At 33.4% G+C, this 20,230-nt stretch overlaps 3 protein-coding genes across 4 annotated transcripts; all 3 read right to left on the reverse strand.

Moving 5' to 3' along the window:
• Positions 1-6: 6 nt before the first annotated feature.
• Positions 7-8,891, reverse strand: LOC134245780 (deoxyribonuclease-1-like). Its single transcript, XM_062728034.1, has 10 exons — positions 8,808-8,891; positions 7,440-7,633; positions 7,068-7,162; positions 5,944-6,027; positions 5,211-5,311; positions 4,938-5,053; positions 4,641-4,795; positions 3,294-3,387; positions 3,086-3,137; positions 7-1,300 (listed from the first exon to the last, which is right to left on the reverse strand). The coding sequence occupies exons 2-10, from the start codon at positions 7,611-7,613 to the stop codon at positions 864-866; spliced, it is 1,308 nt and encodes a 435-aa protein (XP_062584018.1). The 5' UTR covers positions 7,614-7,633; positions 8,808-8,891; the 3' UTR covers positions 7-863.
• Positions 8,892-11,890: 2,999 nt separating this feature from the next.
• Positions 11,891-13,269, reverse strand: LOC134245777 (uncharacterized). Of its 2 annotated transcripts, none has more exons than XM_062728031.1 (3): positions 13,133-13,269; positions 12,857-12,963; positions 11,891-12,727 (listed from the first exon to the last, which is right to left on the reverse strand). In XM_062728031.1, exons 2-3 carry the CDS (start codon positions 12,960-12,962, stop codon positions 11,895-11,897), a joined length of 939 nt encoding a protein of 312 aa, XP_062584015.1. In that variant the 5' UTR covers position 12,963; positions 13,133-13,269; the 3' UTR covers positions 11,891-11,894. The 2 variants fall into 2 exon arrangements, with proteins under 2 accessions (XP_062584015.1, XP_062584014.1); XM_062728030.1 differs by having other exon boundaries at positions 12,857-12,968; positions 13,133-13,259.
• Positions 13,270-16,324: 3,055 nt separating this feature from the next.
• Positions 16,325-19,057, reverse strand: LOC134245778 (uncharacterized). Its single transcript, XM_062728032.1, has 3 exons — positions 18,909-19,057; positions 18,539-18,650; positions 16,325-17,504 (listed from the first exon to the last, which is right to left on the reverse strand). Exons 2-3 carry the CDS (start codon positions 18,642-18,644, stop codon positions 16,666-16,668), a joined length of 945 nt encoding a protein of 314 aa, XP_062584016.1. The 5' UTR covers positions 18,645-18,650; positions 18,909-19,057; the 3' UTR covers positions 16,325-16,665.
• Positions 19,058-20,230: the final 1,173 nt, after the last annotated feature.

Raw genomic sequence — 20,230 nt, forward strand, 5'->3', positions numbered from 1 at the left:
GTTGATCGTAATGTCATTCATTCTAAAATGTTACTGATGATTATATCTAGCATTTCTGCAACTTTGATTTTTTTAAAAGAAATTTTTGTTTTGACCCCAGCCTCCTAAATCGACCACTTTAAAATTTCACTTGATGACTGTGTATTCTACTAAAAAAGCTATTTGGAATGAAAGCCCTTCTTGGCCCGAAATTGATGCCATCGAAATATTTACTTGTTTGCAACGCCATTGTGGTAAGTCTTAGTTTTTGAATTATATGCATTCGTGGTCATAATTTGCCAAATGTTAGTTTTGATATATCAGTTCATTAGTGAAAAAAGTTATTCTTATCTCATTTACATTCTATATCAATAAAAGAAACAAGATAAGAGAGAATGTCAAATTGACGAATCACCTAAATAGGCATGTATATAAGAAATTTTCGATGGCATATACCGGAATTCAGTTTCTTTGGGTAATTTAAAAAAATTCGAAAATATGTTTTCCAATACTCTGAAATTACTAATTTTCGTGGTGGTTTAATTTTTGTTGTTTTCGAAGTAAGGAGAGACCCACGAACTCATGACCACCACGAAATGCATTATTACTCAACACTTCGCCAAACACGAAATCAAATCCCCACATACCAATTTTTTCTCAAACCTCGAAAACTTGCCCCCATGAAAATATTTGATTTCACGGTATGCAGAAATATAAGAGAAACAATCATTTACGAACATTTAAAGATAGCAACTTTAAGAATATTGATAAAAATTCTAACACCGTGGAATCATTCAATTTTGTAAATGTTTGAAAATGTAGCTCTGTAGTCATCTCATCTACCTATTCAGACCAATAAGCTAAGGACCTCTTTTGTTGGGTCTCTATGAAAGACGTCTAGTCACATCAATTTTGCAGGTCAGTGGGTCTACCAGAGTACACGTTACTGCAAGATCAACAGCAGTTAGAGGTGTTGTATTCATGCAGTATATAATATGTGGTTCCCTAAAACACTTAAATTGATCTAGCAGCTTCCTCAAAGAAGCAATACTTTCTAGACTCAGTGCCTTCCGTTGGAACGCCTCGTAAAACAAAAAGATTTCCTCGATAGCTCTGTCAATGTCAACATTCGTTCGGGTAGCGATGACGTAATTCATCCGGGTTCCGATTTTGTACACCTGCGCATTCCATTGTGGAATCCTTTCACTAGTCTTCTGGTAGATATATCTGATAGAGGTTAAATCTGTGGACGGAATAGTCCGATCATCCTCCACTGTTATTGAGAATGATGGAGTATAAGTCTGTAGAATGGCTCTGTTACCTATGTAAAAAGTGTTAAAGCAATATTATTATATTAATTCGTGCAATGTTTGAAAGTTAGATAAAAATATACGGGTAAACATATTAATTAAAGTTTTTTTGTCCTTAAAGAAATAATCGACATTTTGATTTTACTTATCCCTTAACTAAACAAATAAGGAAATAAAAGTAAACAAATTTGCTTAATTTAATATACATGTACGCCATATATACATGCTTTCAAAGCAAACCGATTAACATAGCAGAACATGTTATATTAACGTACAAATCTTTTTATATCAATGAACAAGAAGAAAAACTTTGCAATTCACCCTAAAAAGCTTTGCAAAGCAATGTCAGGAAAGTGTTTTAGACGTATAGAATAGTTGCAGAACAGAGGAAAACACTTTGAGGATGTTACAACAAAGATCATCCGGTTATACTAGACGCAGCATGAGCTCTTGTTCCAAAACTAAGCTTAAAAGTATTAGTTTGGCAGTTAACAAAACAACAGTGGTCACCTGATTTTTTTGGAAAGGAAAATTGCCGTTACCATCAACCAAACAAAAAAGTTAGGGAGCGGAACGTTTGCGCTGCTGCCATCTGTTTGATCAACAGAACCAACGATAAAATAGATGAGGAGGAAAATATTTTGTATCTCTCTTTCTGAACAAGAAGAAAAACTTTGCAATTCACCCTTTTGCAAAGCAATCAGGAAAGTGTTTTCGAATAGAATAGTTGCAGAACAGAGGAAAACACTTTGAGGATGTTACAACAAAGATCATCCGGTTATACTAGACGCAGCATGAGCTCTTGTTCCAAAACTAAGCTTAAAAGTATTAGTTTGGCAGTTAACAAAACAACAGTGGTCACCTCCCGAAAATTACAAAATAGATAAGATATTATTATAAAATAAGTTTATCAATGTGTATTTCAGATTGATGATTTGTATAAGCAGGGAAAAAATAAGAAATAAGTATCTGTTATAGTTTTATTCTGATCATAAGTTTATGCATAATCATAACTTAAAATTAAATTGAAAATTATATATGTAAACTGCAATCATAAAAAGCATGCTTATAATCATGTTTGAAAATTTCTTACCACGACCTGAAAAAATGAAAATCTATAGTTTTGTACCTTGCTTAAAAAGAAATTTGCTTTAAGAATCAAATTATTATTATCCTTCTTTTCCCTTCATATCAAAGTTTGTCTTATAATGTAAAATTTTATAATATAATGTAATAATATTCCAAAAGAAATTTAAATTGTTAAAATCCAGACAATCCCAGCATACACTGTGGTGCAAATTTGCAAAAATCGACTTTTTTCCCCCCAATTTATTAATCTCTTTGAGGGTAATATCATATAAGGGATCGGGAAACTCTAGAGCTCTATAGACATTCTCCTAAGAGTGTTAATTCTATAATTGTAGTTTTATACAGTTAAAGTTTCTGCCGTTTTTGTGGAATATGGAATTACCACTGAGGCAGAGTTATACAAACGGAAAATACTAGTAACAAAAATTGAAACAAATTAAATACGATGAAGAGAAAGTAATCGAAATCTTCATTTGCATGTTTTTCTCATTGCAAATAAACGAAAATAATTTTGTTTACTTATACATGCACCAATTAAATGAGTATCTTTTATTTTTCTTGGAGAAATAATACAGGTTCCTATGCTGAAAACGACTTAAATATTCTCAATATGCACACCTTAAAAATGCAATTTTCTGAAAGTAAAAAAAACAACAACACTTTTTTATTACTGTTTAGAGCTTCTGTGATCAGAGAAGAGTACTCACATTTTCCTCGAAGTTCCAGTTCGATTGGATAATGATCACTAACATCTAGTGCCTGTTAAAATGTTAATATATACATGAATGTCAAACAAAGTAATGGTAACTGCGGGATTGAGGTCTATCAAAATCTTTACAGGGAGGACCAGAAAGGAGAAAGGAGAAAAAACACTTGAAATATTTTGAAAACATTGAGATAAGATAAGGTACTAACCACTTCCTTGGTCAGAAGATGTTCACTTTCGAAATGGAAAACCTGGACACTTTCTGGTATAATGTCGGGCCACGTATTCTCTTTTATGATAAATCTGTATCAAAACGTTAAACCATTTTGTAGATCTTAGTTTGAAGGGAATACAACAATGGCTATAATTTTACTTGTGTGATGAGGACGAGTGTCTAACTACCCCTCTATTTAAATAAGGATGACGACCTTGAAGCATATAAAAGTTTCAATCCAAAATTGCAGTGTTGACGGTTATAAGGATATTGAATGAGTTTTATGTTCTCCAGTGTAATTTTACAAGTTCACTGAAGCTAGTTTTTGTACACACCTATAACCTTATGTTTACCACATCACATCCATATTAAAGTACTAGTAACACAAAGTTTGATGGATGAATTTGTCATTTATTATACATGTATAAATGACGAAGGGTTTCATCAAATGAGGATAAAGATCTTTACATTAATAGAGTTATCAACTGAAGAGGACAATCTTAATGAGAACAAGGATTTCAAGTGTGAACAAGGGAGAATGGCAATTCTTTTATGAATAGAGACAAGACGTATCTGCAGAGGACGGCAATATTGAGAGAGACTAAGGATAACACTTTTTTGCGGTCACAAGGATATCGAATGAAGACCTATTAAAATCTTAGTTTCTGAGGACACCAATTTTACCTAACATAAAGATATCAATTTTAGACAATGGAAGACAACAATTTTGTTGTGTAATAAAGATATCCAGAAAAGATATCAACTTGGGTCAAAATCAGTCGTACAAAAAATGCAAACTGAGGATGATAATCTAGCAGGTCAAAATGTTATTAACTGAGGACAATATAATCAAGTCAGACAAGGAGATATATGAGGGCTATACTCCTGTCAACAATAAGGACACAAAATGAGATTGATAATCATAAAAATATCAACTGAGTACGATAATTTTGGCAGTAATATTGATATAGAAAAAGAACAAAAGAACAATGATCTTTATTAGAGTGATGTCAACTGAGGACAATAGTTTTGTCGTACATAAAGCTATCGAGTGTCTGCATGAACTGAGGACAAAAGTCCTTTTGTTTATAAGGAAATTAACTGAGGACATCGATCCTTTTTTTTAATAAGGATATCAACTGAACATAACAATCCTTTAGTTTATAAGATAATCAACTGAGGACATCGATCCTTTGGTTTATAAGGATATCAACTGAGGACTACAATTCTTTTGTTTATGAGGATATCAACTGAGGACATAAATCCTTTTGTTTATAAGGATATCAACTAAGGTAACAATCATTTCAACAATATGGATATTAATAGAAGTTAAATCTCTCACCGGTCATAAGCACAGTTAGTACCGCTAACTGTTGTATCTTGATAATCATCTATCAGCCATTTATATGAGGTGTCATTGCGAATGGAGAGCTCCTTCATCTTGGTACGGCTTAAATAGGAGCAATCTGCATTCAGGTCTCCAGCGATCAGGATGTGCTGTAATAGACATTTTGAATGAAGCATATGTAAATGAGTCAATTTACAATGAAAAAATTACTAGTATATGAAATTCCAAAAAAATAAAAATTACGAGAAGAAACAGATTTATTTGTTTGAAGTTACAGATAAACCTACTCACTGGAGTTTTAAATCTTCGTTCCACCTCGGCATACACAACACTTAAAGCGTTGATTTCAATGAAGGCGTCTTCGGGACTAGCGTGTAGTCCAATTATGGCAAATTCGTGCATAGTATCTAAAATAATCATGTATTTTTCTCATTGAAATAATTATTTAGTAATTTATAATTTTGCAACAACAAAAAAACCCATCAAAATTGCAGCTCATATTGCTTTTAACGATTGAATACTAGTATTTATTAATATATATTAATTCGACCTGAATGCGCATACCTAAAACATCAGAGTGAAATTTGACCGCATAAGGTGGTCGCTGGAATAAATCTAAAGGGTCGTCATATTGGTATACATCTACTTTATTAACATACTTCTTCCTGAAATAAAAATAAAGAACGTTTTATATGTGTATTCATTACCGATAAAATGATTTATATGCACTTATTCAAGCTTCTTCCAAGATTGAGAGGGGGTCTTGTAAAGTAAACGTAGTGGGAGAAAAAAAAAGAAAGAAGGGAAAAAAGGGGTGAGTAGCGAGCAGGGAGAGATGGTAAGATATGAATGTGAAGGAGAATAGTCCTCTTCAAACCGACATATTTGCTAAAACTTTGGGAAAAAAAAATCATTTAATCGTTAGAAGTATGACTTGAATTGGTATTCAAATTTTTATTTGAAGAATATTGATATAAAAAGATCAAATACCAGTATTTTATCAGAAGTCAAGTTCGAATTTTCAAATTCAGAGGTCACAATTTTGTTTTAAAAATTGCCATTGGTCATCATACACTAGCAAACTAAACCAGTTCATTATATGTAGAAAATATCGAGAAAATACTGTTGTTTTCATAAAAATCTTCTAAACCTCTTCAGACTTGCCTCGGGTTTGTTCAGATCTATACAGACGGTTTATAAATGTCTACACATCCCTGATTAGTCTGTAACAAATAAGAATGTCATGCCCACCTTATGATGCAGTTTATTTCAGTAAATAGTCCGGGTCGTTACGTACCTGTATAGGAAGGCATACTGTTCCTTGCTGGTTGACCTACCAAGGCGTGCGCTGACCACTAAACTGAACGGCTCATCCGACCTCCTAAAACAGATAGTGATACTTGGGATGAAATCAATGCCTTCAAAGGTTCAGTTCCCATCAAAAGGAGGAAGATGCAAGTTAAAATAGGACTGATTTTGATTACTCTCATTGTAATGTACATTTGTTTGTTGAAGTCTCTTGAATTTTTTTTCCACTAAAATAGGCGTCACCACTTGTCGGTGGATGGATTCATTTAGCCCTATATTCGGCACTCGCAGTCTTTGAGCTTTGAGGAATCTTTATTGTGGCAACACCAACTGCAACAATTAATAAGGTCTCCTCCGAAGGTGAATGTATGAGCCTATGGTAGTCTTACAGTATACAGTACTTGCTGTAAAACCACCATTTCTCTCACCCTGCAATATCTATACATCTATACAGTTTGCGATAATGTACAGAATATTAAATCCATTGACCTATTATAATGGAATGTGAATTAAATTTGTCTTTGATGTGGTGGGTTTTAAATTTTGTTGCTGTTTTCAAATTTTGTATATTTGATGTTTTGCAGATGAAAATTACACTACAAAAAAATGAATTACTATATTTCGAAATAAGCCACACTGGAGTAAAGGGTAACAGACATTTTATGTCAGGAAATCACGCAATCGATGTTGTGGTTGCATGGCTCAGTAAAAGAGAAAAGAGGCAGATTTACACGAGATGATAAAAGTAAAACAGAGGTTAAAAAAATCGTAAATATTTTTCATTGCGACTGTATGTAATGCATGTAGCTAAATATGAAAATATTCTCTGGAATTAATCTTCAGTTCCTTTTGAAACCATACTGAGTTTGGTAATATATCATTTACAAAATGAATTTGAGTAACTTGAAAGTTCAAAGATAAAAATTTCAATCCGTTTTGATGAATCAACAAAATGATTGAATGTACATTTATTGGCCGATATTGAATACGAATAAACTGTCCTTCAAATAGATAAGGAGGAATTTGTTTCTGGAGTGTAAATATATAAACTTGAAACGCTTTGACCAAAGTCAACAAATTTTGTGAATACCTTCAATCTTACAGATAACTTACGTTTCGTTGTTTAGCTTCTCTACCAGTTTATAGATGTAGGTTTCAGACGAATCCCTAATCTCTTGAACCAAAACGATATCATATCGTGATAAAATCTTGAAAAGGAAAAGCACGATTTAACACAGGCCATAGATATATAAAGCTGCAATAAAACGTTATACAGTCTGATTACTATACATTCTATACAGAATTTTTAATTAAAAAAATCTCTCAAAGAGGACTGCAAGCTGCTTTGACATTTAAAGTTCAAAAATTTACCGATAGATGTCTTCGACTCTCGCTCACATTTCCCAGTAAAAGAAATATGCTGATATTAATAAATGTTACTTGTATTTATATATTTAAACCATGATTTTATAAAAATGTCTATACCTTAACAAGTTCCTTGGCTACCTCCGGCTTTTCAAACTTGGTCTCTCCAAAAATTTGGATATTGAAAGCTCCTATTCTAATGGGATCTTGATCCTTAAAACTGTTCAGTTCCGAAATATCCCCCTGTACAGCCAGCAGCCCACAGCAAAACAGCAGAAAAGTGGCCTTCCTCATGCTTCTTGTGACCCTATAGACTGAATGTGTAATAGTCCACGTATATTTTATCAGTCACAACCGCTGACCCGTTAATAACCCGCGTGTTTACTTTCTATTGCTTATTCATTCTGTGTATTGAAAGCGGAACATATCACGGTTCATTGTATTTTTAAAAGATTTAAACGTTTAAATTCAGAGTCAATAGATGTACATATATTTATATTTTATAAATAGAATACACAATTTATTTTAACTTAGATACTCTCAGTAAAGCTTACAATTTATTACGACCCATTTCACTAATCATCAAATTACATAGAAATAATTAAGCAATTGTTTGTAAATACATAATAAAATACATCTATGTTAATCATGATATCAAATGTGTGCAAAACGGGAACACATCATATCAATAGTTTAAAGAGAAACATTTTTTTATTTCACTTTAGTTTTTATTAGCTTTTTGGTAAGATTGCTAAACTTGTACACAGGGAAAGGTGGCTTATACGAAATTCGTGTGATATTATTTTTATTTAAAAATTGTTCGAAAATCACCTAAAAATCATAATTATAATAATTATTATAATTATTTATGAATATTTTTTAAATATTCTTAATGCGAATATCATGTTTACGATATCTAAAAAAAAATTAGAACTCGTTTGTTTCTATATTTTTCTTTGCAAGATATTTGATATATGTGATATGCTTTTCATTTCATCTGAAATTTATGTCCACATGTTCTGTTTTTCGTTTGAATTTCTCATGCTAAGAATTCACATGGAATTCTTTTGAATTTATATGAAATTTATGCGAGCCACTTTTGCCATGCTTTAATGTTTTTTTTCTGATTTAGGACAAAATAACATTGATATCGAATTATTAATTTATAATACCATTGAAAATGCAAAGTTTACATATGGAGGAAAAGGGAGATAAATGTTAAAATAGATATTCTTAGAGACCTACTTTGACCTGTCATCGGTTTCACAAGAGTAAAGACTACACTGTAACGTGCGATTAATGATGCATAAATTTTTTCAAACATCAAACTAAACATGTAAAGTATATGATGAACAATCATTTGTCAAATGAAAGTAGAAGTCAAATATATATATCTAGGTACTAGACAGATATTTTAATAATAATATGTCATATTCACAAATATATGATTATTTTTAAAATTAATAAATGATCAATATTTCTACCTACTGTTATCTATGTATCCTGATTATTTTGTCATGTCCCCATCTTGTAGACCTGTCGGGGATCCCGGAATACATGAAATCCTCGCCATCAAACCGGAGGGCCCCCTTAATACTTCCTGCTTAATCCAACAAAGACCATAATACCTCGATGTTATTTATAAACTGACGTTTAAAAAGGGCCTTTACAAAGGCATTAACCAGATACTATAGTGTTTGTTACGGAAATAAGTGCGTATAGTCTTATTAGTCTTTTAGCAATATATAATGTAATGATGTGGAATCTGTCGACAAATATAAAGTTATTGTCGAACCAGATAAGTGATTTATTCAGACATACACGGAAGTAAAAGTTCATTTCATGTAAAACAAAGCAAACAAGTACTGTGAGCAATGAGTTTACTAAATCATACTTTAACATCCCACCTCCACCGCACTCCCGCCTCCAATATTGATTATTATGGCAAAGTCCATGTTTTGCTCCGGAAGACCCGAAATACTAGTAAGTGTCAATCAAAAAGTAAAATCGGAGGTGCACAATAGCATTATGTAATAAAGAATCTGTGAAAGTATCTTTAAATCTTATACAGTGGTACAGGGGGGTTGCAGATAAGAGATGGGCACTCTTCAATACTCTATACTATAGAAAGAATGGCATGCCCATGCATGTTTTGCTACAAGAAACCCAAAGTATGTGTCGGATCAAAAAATGTGCACAATGCCACTAAATGCCACAGCATTTATTAAAGATACTTTGTATGCCTCATTAAATTTCATTCAGTGGTTCTGGTGTTAGATCGGGGCACTATTGATTATATAGTGAAAATACATTTATTCAGTTCTTCGAAAATCCTCTTCTCTGCTCCTGGGTATTAACTAAACTAAGTACATAGTTATGATGAGTAAGAGTGCCTCTTCCAAAATTGTGAATTTCATGGCCCCAGGGTCAGGGGATCTGGTGTAAGGGAGGGGCTCTATTGAATATAGTGAAAATGCATTAATTCTTTGAAAGTCTTTTCCATTGCTCTTGGGTATTAAATAAACTAACTATGTACATAGTTATGATGAGCAAGAGTGCCTCTTCCAAAATTGTGAATTTTATGGCCCCAGGGTCAGGGGTTCTGGTGTTAGGAAGGGGCTCTATTGATTACTAGTATATAGTAAAAATGCATTAATTCTTTGAAAATTCTCTTCTCTGCTCCTGGGTATTAAGTAGACTAACTTAGTATAAAGTTATAATGCCTCAGCCAAATTTATGAATTTCATGGCCTCTGTGTCAGGGGTTTTGCAATTTGGTGTAAGGGGAGGGGGCCTCTTTTGATTATTGAGCGAAAATACATTGATTCTTTGAAAATGTTTTCCATTGCTCCTGGGTGTTATGCTAATGATCCAGGTATATATATATATTTATGATGAAGAAAGGTGCATTATGAAATTCATGGCCCCAGGGTCAGGTGTTCTAGTGCTAGGGCGGAGCTATATAGATTTTATAGTGAAAAATGCATTATTTCTTTGAAAATCTTCTTCTCTGCTCCTGGGTATTAAATAAACTAAGTGCATGGTTATGCTAAATAAGGCTGCTTCTTCCAAAATTGTGAATTTTATGGCCCCAGGGTCAATGGTTCTGGTGTTAGGGCGGGGCTCTATTGATTATATAGTGAAAATGCATTAATTCTTCGAAAATTCTCTTCTCTGCTCCTGGGTATTAAATAAATTAACTATGTACATAGTTATAATGAGCAAGAGTGCCTCTTCCAAAATTGTGAATTTTATGGCCCCAGGGTCAGGGGTTCTGGTGTTAGGGCGGGACTATATATTGATTATATAGTGAAAATGCATTAATTCTTTCATAATCTTCTTCTCTGCTCCTGGGTATTAAGTAAACTAACTTAGTATAAAGATATAATGCCTCAACCAAATTTGTGAATTTCATGGCCCCTTTGTCAGGGGTTTTGCCATTTGGTGTAAGGGGAGGGAGCTCTTTTGATTATATAGTGAAAATACATTAATTCTTTGAAAATCTTTTCCATTGCTCCTGGGTGTTATGCTAATGATCCAGGTATATATATTTATGATGAAGAAAGGTGCATCTAGCAAAATGGTTAATTTCATGCCCCCTGGGTCAGAGGTATCGGAGGGGGGAGGGTTACATAGTCTGAAAATAAATATTCTTACTCTGTGTTTGTATCTTTATTGTACCCCACCTTGAAAAGTGGGAGGGTATAGATAGTGATCGGGATGTTCGTCCGTCTTTTAGTCTGTCCGTCTGTCACGCTTTGAGGTACATGTGCACATCTCGTATGTGCATCTCCTCCTATACCTCTGAATGAAATGTAATGAGACTTTCAGAGAATCTTTAGTAAATAATGTCGTTGTGCACATTCTAATTTTCTTTTTGATGCGACACATATTTTGGGCTCCCCTTCACAAAACATGGACACTGCAATTTTTTAATACAATAATGTAGGATGTGTATTTCTTATCCGCAACTTTTCCTAAACCAATGAATGAAAGTTAATGAGGTTTTCACAGAATCTTTATTATATGCCATTGTGACCTCCTATATGTATTTTACTTTTTGATCTGATTCCAAGACCAACTCTGTCATTGTAAACATATGGGAGGTGGGGAGTATCATTTAGTGAAATTTTCAGGCAACAGTTAAAATCAAGAGGTATTTCTGCAAAATAAAGAATCAAAAAAAATATATTTCATCATTTATTCAAAAGTTTATAGTAATGAAATATAAAATGTCAATATAAACGAAAACAACAAAATAATAAAAACATAATCGAAATTCAAATGAACTACTAGTACATGTATTATGCATACTCTCACTATAAAGTCAATCTCACTTGTTCATAATGCCCATTGTTAAAAAAAATATATGTATATATCTTTGAAAAACATAATGAAAATGGTAAAACTGTTGAGATAGAAGTACCGATGTACCTTTCGTTGCGACGTAATCAAAACTAAGTCCTTTGTTTTCATTCATGAGGATGAAAAACTCTCGTTTCCGCATGCAGTAATTTGTGGGTACCTGCCCCGCTGGATTTCACTTAATGATTGTCCTTTAAAAAAAAAAAAAAGATTAAACAACGGCAGATTTTTTCAGGTTTTCGTCAGAGTCTGTTATTTTCGCGGAATTTGTGGGACTTCTGAGATGACGCCAAATCAAGCTGAAAACTTTAGCACCAAGACACAACAGGGCAATAACAATCATGACGATCGTCATAATGGAATTTCTGGAACCAGCTTTGTAGTTCTTAGATAAACTGGCTCCAAGTGCAAGAGGGACTACAACCCAAGGTGTTACGGTGTAACGGGTGTACCGATCTAGGAAGGCAATGTCTACAACGGTGTAGGCCAAGACTTCAACCACCAAGATGGACAGTGCAACAGTGCCTGCGTCATCAATATCCACTCCGGGGTTTCCTTTGTAGATCATTACCATCGCCATGTTCAGAAGAGTGGCAATGGTTGTCCAGGCCGCGTAGACACTAAGTCCGTTCTGAACCATGATGCGGATGCACCAGATGTCGAAATTTCTACCATCTTTTCTTAAAAAATCGACGTGTTTATCAAGATGTCGATAGGAAATGAACAAACACACATACAAAGTGAAAGCTATGAAAAACAGGACAGCGAATGAAAGGATGATTTCTTCTCTGTCAAATAGAAGAATCCAGGACAGGTTGAGACACATGTTGATGATGAAAGTGACGAAAAATGTCCAGGGCAGGAGGATCGGGTTGCAGTAGAGAGGGCCATTATCTGTTTTCCGAAACAAATTGACAATGGTGTAAACAATCCACACTGCCTCCCAAATATAGATCACACCCCAGATACTGAACATCCATCCGGCCGGGGTTATGTTTATCTTGTACTTATCCGAAATAGTCCCTGTGCTGCTCTTAAATATTCCTGTAAAAGGAGAGCAAAAATTTTTAAAGATTTTTTTTTTTTTTTTTTTTTTTACACATTTTGATTCATAATATGGTTTTTCAATTACCTGAGGGATCGAAAGAAATGTATGTAAACCTAAGTATATACCTAGTTTTTGTCCGGTTTCTCCTGACAGGGCGTTGAATATGGTGGCCACTGCATACACGACCGGATTGATGACAGTTAGGACTATAAGAGGTATGTTGTGAGCCATGCTGTACTGTAAAATAACAAAAAGGCCCTTTAGATTATAACATCCATCAAGTCGCAAAAAATTATAATTTTAAGGCGTTCAATGCAATAGATATATTAAAAAATTAAGGATATTAAGGAATCTTAAAACAGGAACAATTAAATTCAGTACAGTTATTGTATTTAACTTACGTGATTTATCGTTATTTCCACTTTCTACTATGATGTCCTGTCCGTTAAATCGTCAATGTTGTAATGAAGTGCGTACACATGGGCAAACGCATGTTTATATAAACTTGAGGGTTACACAACCATAAGTTGTTGTACTGTTATGGTATGGTAACCCGTACGCGATAAAAGCATGTAAAATTTGTCCTCTCTTCCGTTTATTTCAGTAATTATGACGTCAATATATTTTAATATTAAGATATTTAAAAGTTTTTTGTAACTCTGTATAGGGATATTTAACTTAAGAATACAATATGAGAACATAAAAAGGGAGTACTGGCATTTTTATGTATTTTATACCCGTATATTTACCTATATTTTATTAAACCACATGTTTCACCGCGTGATCGATTATAGAGGCGACACCAACTGACCGCGGCGATTTTTTTCCTTTCAAAATCGATCATCTGTAAAAGAATGTGTCAGTGGGAAAAAATGATGAATAAAGGAAAAATATCCCCAGGAAAGGTTGAATGTTTACTTCATGCACCAAAACACAGCAATAAATGATTGCTAACTGTACATTGTGTTAAAACTGAGATGTACATCAAAGACATATTCAGAAGATTAGATTATAATGTATTTTTCATCCAAATCAACGTAAACTAAATCCCAAGTGATTTTTTTTCTTCCGGTAATTGAAATATACACTTGTATATTTATTTTGTTAACCTAAAAGTTTTGAGAAAAAAATGTGAAATGAAAGAAATTACAGGTAATTTGTTTAAGAGAACATGGAGAATGCAATGCATAAATTTCGAAGAGTCTTTGTATATTAAAATATACCAAATTTTTAAATACTAGTAAATAATAGTATTCATTTGTTTCTGGAAATAAATTTATTGGTATTTAAATGAATCACAGATGAAAAAAGGTGTAAATTAATCAAGTACACATTCACAAAAAGTTTTAAAATCATGTACTGATCAATACACCCTCCTTCCAATAAAATTTATGATTAAAATCTTAAAATTCTCTAAACATAAATACATAATTTTATTTTATTTGTGTATTACTAAAGTAAAAACATTTACAAACCAGGACACAGATACTTATAGTATTCATGACGTATTTATTTAAGGACACGTGTACCCAAAGCACTGCCCTTCATACTTACAGACTGAATTAAGGCATGGATGTCAGTATACACAAAACGCTTTCATAACAGAAATAGATGAATTATTGTTCAAAGTGAATTGTAGGGAGGATTGTCCAACATTTTATGTTCAGACCAATTTTTAGGACTCGGTTTATTTCGGCATATGTCTTTATAAAGACTTCTCTTTGATAACCAGTCTCACATCATTGGTTCATTGAGCCATGATATCTTTGTGACGAGATAAACTGGAGATCGTTTCTATCAAATTCTATGCCAGTTAACAGCATCACTGTTTCTTTAACAATTACTTTGCCATGTAATAATTGTTTTCTTACTTGTTATTGCAACTTTTAATTTTTTGAAATAAGACATACGAATCAACGCGGGCAATTCACCCAGACTTTGGAATGTAACAATCATAGGATTTACATTGAATGAGAAGAAACAGTAAAAAATGATCATGGTCTTTAAAAATCTCAATGTTACTGGATAGCTTTACAGTTGACAAATTTTAAATTCCCTCATATCATTTTTTTTTTCTCGGAGGAATACTTTAAGGTGTGTCCAAAAGTGCATACAAACTCGAAGATGAATTCACAATAAATAATAATGAGGACATTCGTGGTATGCGTAAACTGCTTGAGGAAATAAGGCACTGTTATAGTATGTGCAGGAAATCAACATATTATACCAGTTTGTAAAAGGTCAAGAATGAGACTAGCGTCAGCAAGATAGCTATAGGATATGACATGCACTACAAAGTGTATGGAACTGTAATAAAAAACTGAACTGAATTGACCATAGCTCTAAAGTTTAACAAAACGAAAAAAAGACTATAAAAAAAGATACCGGTATAACCCTTTCTGGGTGGCACAGAAATAAGGAATAGAATGTTTGTAATGATAGTGAACACTGCTGTAAGCTCTGCCTGAGCTCTCTTAATAATGACCCCGCCTCCTATTTGATTATATTGTTAGAATACGTTTTCCTAAATTAGCTTTGTTAGACTCGAAATAAGTGTCAGATCAAAAAGTAAAAAAGGAGGTGCACAATGGCATTATGTAATAAAGAATCTGTGAATGTATCATTAAAATTTATTCAGTGGTATAGGAGGAGTTGCGGATTAGAGATGGTCACACAGAAAGAATGACAGTATTCAGCCATGCATGGGAAACCCAAACTATGACTCCAATCAGAAAGTAAAATAGAAAGTGTACAATGGCACTATGTAACAAGGAATCTGTGAAAGTCTCATCAAATTTCATTCACTGGTATAAGATGAGTTGCGGATAAGAGATGGGTACACCAAAGCGTAACAAACGGACAGACAGACGTACATCCCGATCTATATATATCTGTGTCTGTTTTACTCAGATTATATATCTTTTTTCTGACCTTGTTTTATTAAATTCAAAGAAATGTGCCGAATTAAAATTTCGCTCTTGTTAAAAAACGAAGACAGCTCCCGTCCTCTCCCCGATACTATGTTCAAGAAATATGAGTTTAGAATTAAGAGTCGGTCCAAAATTTGTAAGATACATACATGAATTGTATGCGCACTTAATTAAAATATATTTATATGAGGGTTTTTGTAAAGGATCAAATCGATATTTTTTTTTTGGTGAAATTCAATAACCTTGCGAACACAATTCGTATACAAACGCATCTGAGCTTTCAGCGTACAGAGAATGAACAGACCTGTATGAACTTCGGAAGAGTTCACATTTCGGCCAATGGTTCACTGAAAATGCCTTTCATAAAATAACCCACAAGATTTAAGTCAATATTTAATTTGTTTTAAACCAACTGTATTGTATACTTTTTGGACACTTTAAATTCGTTTTTATTACTCAAATAAGTATGGACATGTAGGCTTCTTCAGTTATCAAATAAATGCCTTGCGTTCACCTTGACTACCGTATATGCAAAAATGCAACAGTCTGGCTTATATCATTCAGAATTGAAACAATTAAAAAACGCTCTCAATATCTGTTTTCTTTTTTATCTGGATACATGAACAAAGATATTATTTTTTAAAAGCATTTTATTCTTCCAAAATATGATAACATAAACGTATATAAAAATATATATATACATAAAAATAAAATCATTATGCACCTCCTCTTATGGACAACAGCTACCATTAAGTATCTCCTTGTGTCATAACAAAGATTGTCTTTAAAAAAATGTTAAATACAAGATTTTAAATTAAAGGATGGATGTTCGCATAATTTTCGAAATGGAAGGACAAACGCTGACTAAAAATGAGCAAAATGGCATCGACTACTATACATTTGTACTAAATTATCGGTAAACCGACCACAATAATTCACTTCGTTGTCCGTCGGAAATACCAAGGCTACAATACCATCGCATGAAAAATCTGTAGAATTTCAGTTTATACAACATTTGATTTCTTTTTCTTCAAGTCGTCATATGACTCTGTTATTAACCCCGATTTAGTGGTACTTCTGAGTTCGCGCCAAAACAAAGTAAAGATTTTGGCGACAAGACATACCACAGCCAGTGAAATCATGACAATCGTCAAAATGGAATTTCTGGAACCAGCTTTGTAGTTTTTGGCTAAACTGGCTCCAAGTGCAATGGGGACCACAAACCAAGGTGTAACAGTATACCGTGTATAGCGATCTAGAAAGACAATGTCTACAAATGTGTATCCCAAAAGTTCAACCGCCAAGATAGCGAGGGCAACAGTGCTTGCATCTTCATTAGCAATACGTGGATTTCCTTCATAGATCATCACTATCGCCATGTTAAGGAGGGTGGCAATGGTGGTCCAAGTGGCATAAACTGCGAGTCCATTCTGAACCATGATGCGGATGCACCAAATGTCTACCTTTCTGCCAACTTTCCTCAGAAAGTCAATGTTTTTGTCAAGATGTTTGTAAGATATGAACATACACACGTATAAAGTAAACGCAATGAAAAACAAGACTGGAAATGCGATGATCATTTGCTCTCTGTCAAATAAGAATATCCAGGCTAGATTTAGACTCATGTTGATGATGAAAAAGAAGAAAAATGTCCACGGTAGCAGTGTGGGGTTGATGTATAGAGGGCCATTTTCTGTTTTCCGGAACAAGTTGACAATGGTGTAAACAATCCACACAGCCTCCCAAATGTAAATCACCCCCCAGATACTGAACATCCATCCGGCTGGGGTTATCTCCACGTAGTACTTATCCGAAATGTTTCCCGTCTCGCTATTGAATATTCCTATAAAAAATTAAAATATTTATTAACCCATTAGGCAAATATTACATGAAATAAAGCATAACTAATATTATAAAATCTTATATAGATTCTTAAACATTGCAAAAAATGCTTTTCGAAGTTCAACGCTCATTGGGTATGCATTAAGACCGCGGAACATTAACTGGCAAAATTGGAAATATATACAGCTTACGTCATTTCTATCTGTTACAATCAAAACGTTCAGTGATAGAAAATGAAATGGGCGGGTACAATCGACGCGGACGTGGGGTAAACATCGGATAGAAATTGCAGATCGAAATTCATTTTCAATCCACCTTAGCTGTTTTCAAAGCAAATAGTGAATGTATGATCCAAAAATCAACTAATTTCAACTCCCAAATACATATTGTTTGAAGTTCACATTAATATGAGTTTATAATTTTAAGAACACGAAAGATCATAGAAGACAAAGATTATTTTTCAGGAGATATTTGATTGTAGGAGGGGGGGGGTAAAAATTGTCGAGTCAGGTCAAGGCTTAACATGACAATATATTTTATTTCTAGGATTATAAAAGTGCATGAGTTTTATACTTATTCTCTCTGAAAACTGTTGGACAACTTTATTTAAAAATCGTTCAACCCCCCCCCCCCCCCCCCAAACACACAAACACAAAGATATACATACATTTACCAAACAAAAATGAAATATTTGTCCATTAAATATTAATTTATTTAAAACACTGGACAAAATTGAAATTATTTGTTTTCTGGGTCAATCAGTAATAATGTGCCTTCTAGCGTAGCTAAGGTGGATTGAAAATGAATTTCGATCTGCAATTTTAATCCGATGTTTTCCCCACGTCCGCGACGAATTGTACCCGCCCATTTCATTGTCTATCACTGAATGTTTTGATTGTAACAGATAGAAATGACCTAAGCTGTATATTTCCAATTTTGCCAGTTAATGTTCCGCGGTCTTAATATATGCAGGTTATAGTATTAGTGTAGTAAATATATATTTGATAAAAAGATTTTTTACAACTTTTAACTTACCAAGTTTGACTCCGGTGCTTCCCGCGAAGGCGTTGAATATTGTTGCCACTCCATAAACGATTGCATTAATGAGAATAAGGAATAATAAAGGCACGTTGTGAGCCATTTCAGACTGAAAAGAAAACAAAATAATGAATTTTCCCCCAACTTTTTGCCTGGTAAAACATTTTTTTTTTTCGATCTTTTTTCTGTTCCCTGGAAATCTTTACAGTAAAAAAAAAAACGTCACAATAAATTGAACCATTAATTCTGCAGGAATTGTCCTAATCTATCCTTGTTTTGTAAAAGTTTTCTTCGGTATTTTAAATCTGTTAAATAAACCAAAAAAATTCTCTACAAGGGTTTTTAATTTTTATGATCTTATACTTACATAAGTTTAAGTAATCCTTATTATACTGATGAGAAGTGAATGTCCTAATATAAAGTCGTCGTGCAGTACTGATATATCGTTTATCAAGGTTTCCTGCATATTTTATATCAGACAGTTACACAACTCTTATGACGGAATAAGGGTACGGTAACTTGCTCGTGATAAAAGTAAACATCGTCCCGAAAAGTTATGTGTCATTTTAATCTTGTAAAATCGTTACTTAAAATAAAATAAAATAATTAAAAAAATTAGAGCTTGTTTTTATTTTCCCAATTCGCACTCCAAATAAATTAAGGGCTTTGGCTTTAAAAAATGTAGAATTTCTTCATTGTTTGATGTTCTAAATAAATGTTTTTAATATTCACCTGTTGTCTTTTAAGATGCACATGTCGCACCTCGTGGTAAAAGTTAAAGCGACACGAGTCACTGATTCTAGAAGATCAATATTTTGAAATTATAGGTTGTCGGAGGTTTTATGTCTTTTCAAACCTAGTCATAAAAACTTCTTTGGCGTGAACTTATTTTCATGTACTTGTATATATATTGCCATATATTCAAAATTCTGCGAGGAGAAAATATCAATTAGATGTACAGTTTCTTTACAATTTAGACCACATATATGTATATGAGGTATACTTTGAAATTCAAATTAAAAGAATCAAAACGTACAGCTTAATCTGACATACGTGTAGCAGAAAGCATGCAGCACGATGCATCCCCACCAACGTACAAAAACTAAAAACAGTATTATATATTTGCAAGAATTTTAGAGTTTCGACACTTCATAAATTCATTTATTTTTACAATGTTATTTTTTTGCCAGAGGAAATTAATATTTTATTACTGTATGTTCAAAGCATTTTACGACCAAGTTGTGTAATTCATCGACAACACGAGGACATGTACACCTAAAACTGAGCAATATTAAAATGTAAAAGTTTATGAAGTACATGTTTAAGTTTTTCGTGGGATATTGACAAACAGACGCCAGGTATGATGATAACACAGGCACCTTCGAATAAACACCCCGCCCCAACTTCTAATAATTTTTATGAGACACCATCTTGCAAATGGAGGCCTGACCAGTTTGATATCGGGGTAGGGGCCCACAAGCACATAAAAAATATTAAATCTTATGCATATTTTGACACAAAGGGGGGATTGGGTGGGTATCCCCTCTTAATCCGCCAGTGGATTGGTCCTAGACGGTACATAAAATACTACATTTAGTACTTTTGTCTCCCTCTTTAACTACAAGTGTGTAAGGGGGTGTTAACTTGGTTTTTTTTTGTGAAAAGACTTTCCTTTGGGAACCAACATAT

The sequence above is a fragment of the Saccostrea cucullata genome, unplaced genomic scaffold (assembly GCF_032062105.1).
Source record: "Saccostrea cucullata isolate Sc308-1 unplaced genomic scaffold, CSIRO_AGI_Scuc_v1 ctg2374, whole genome shotgun sequence".
Classification (NCBI taxonomy): Eukaryota; Metazoa; Mollusca; class Bivalvia; order Ostreida; family Ostreidae; genus Saccostrea; species Saccostrea cuccullata.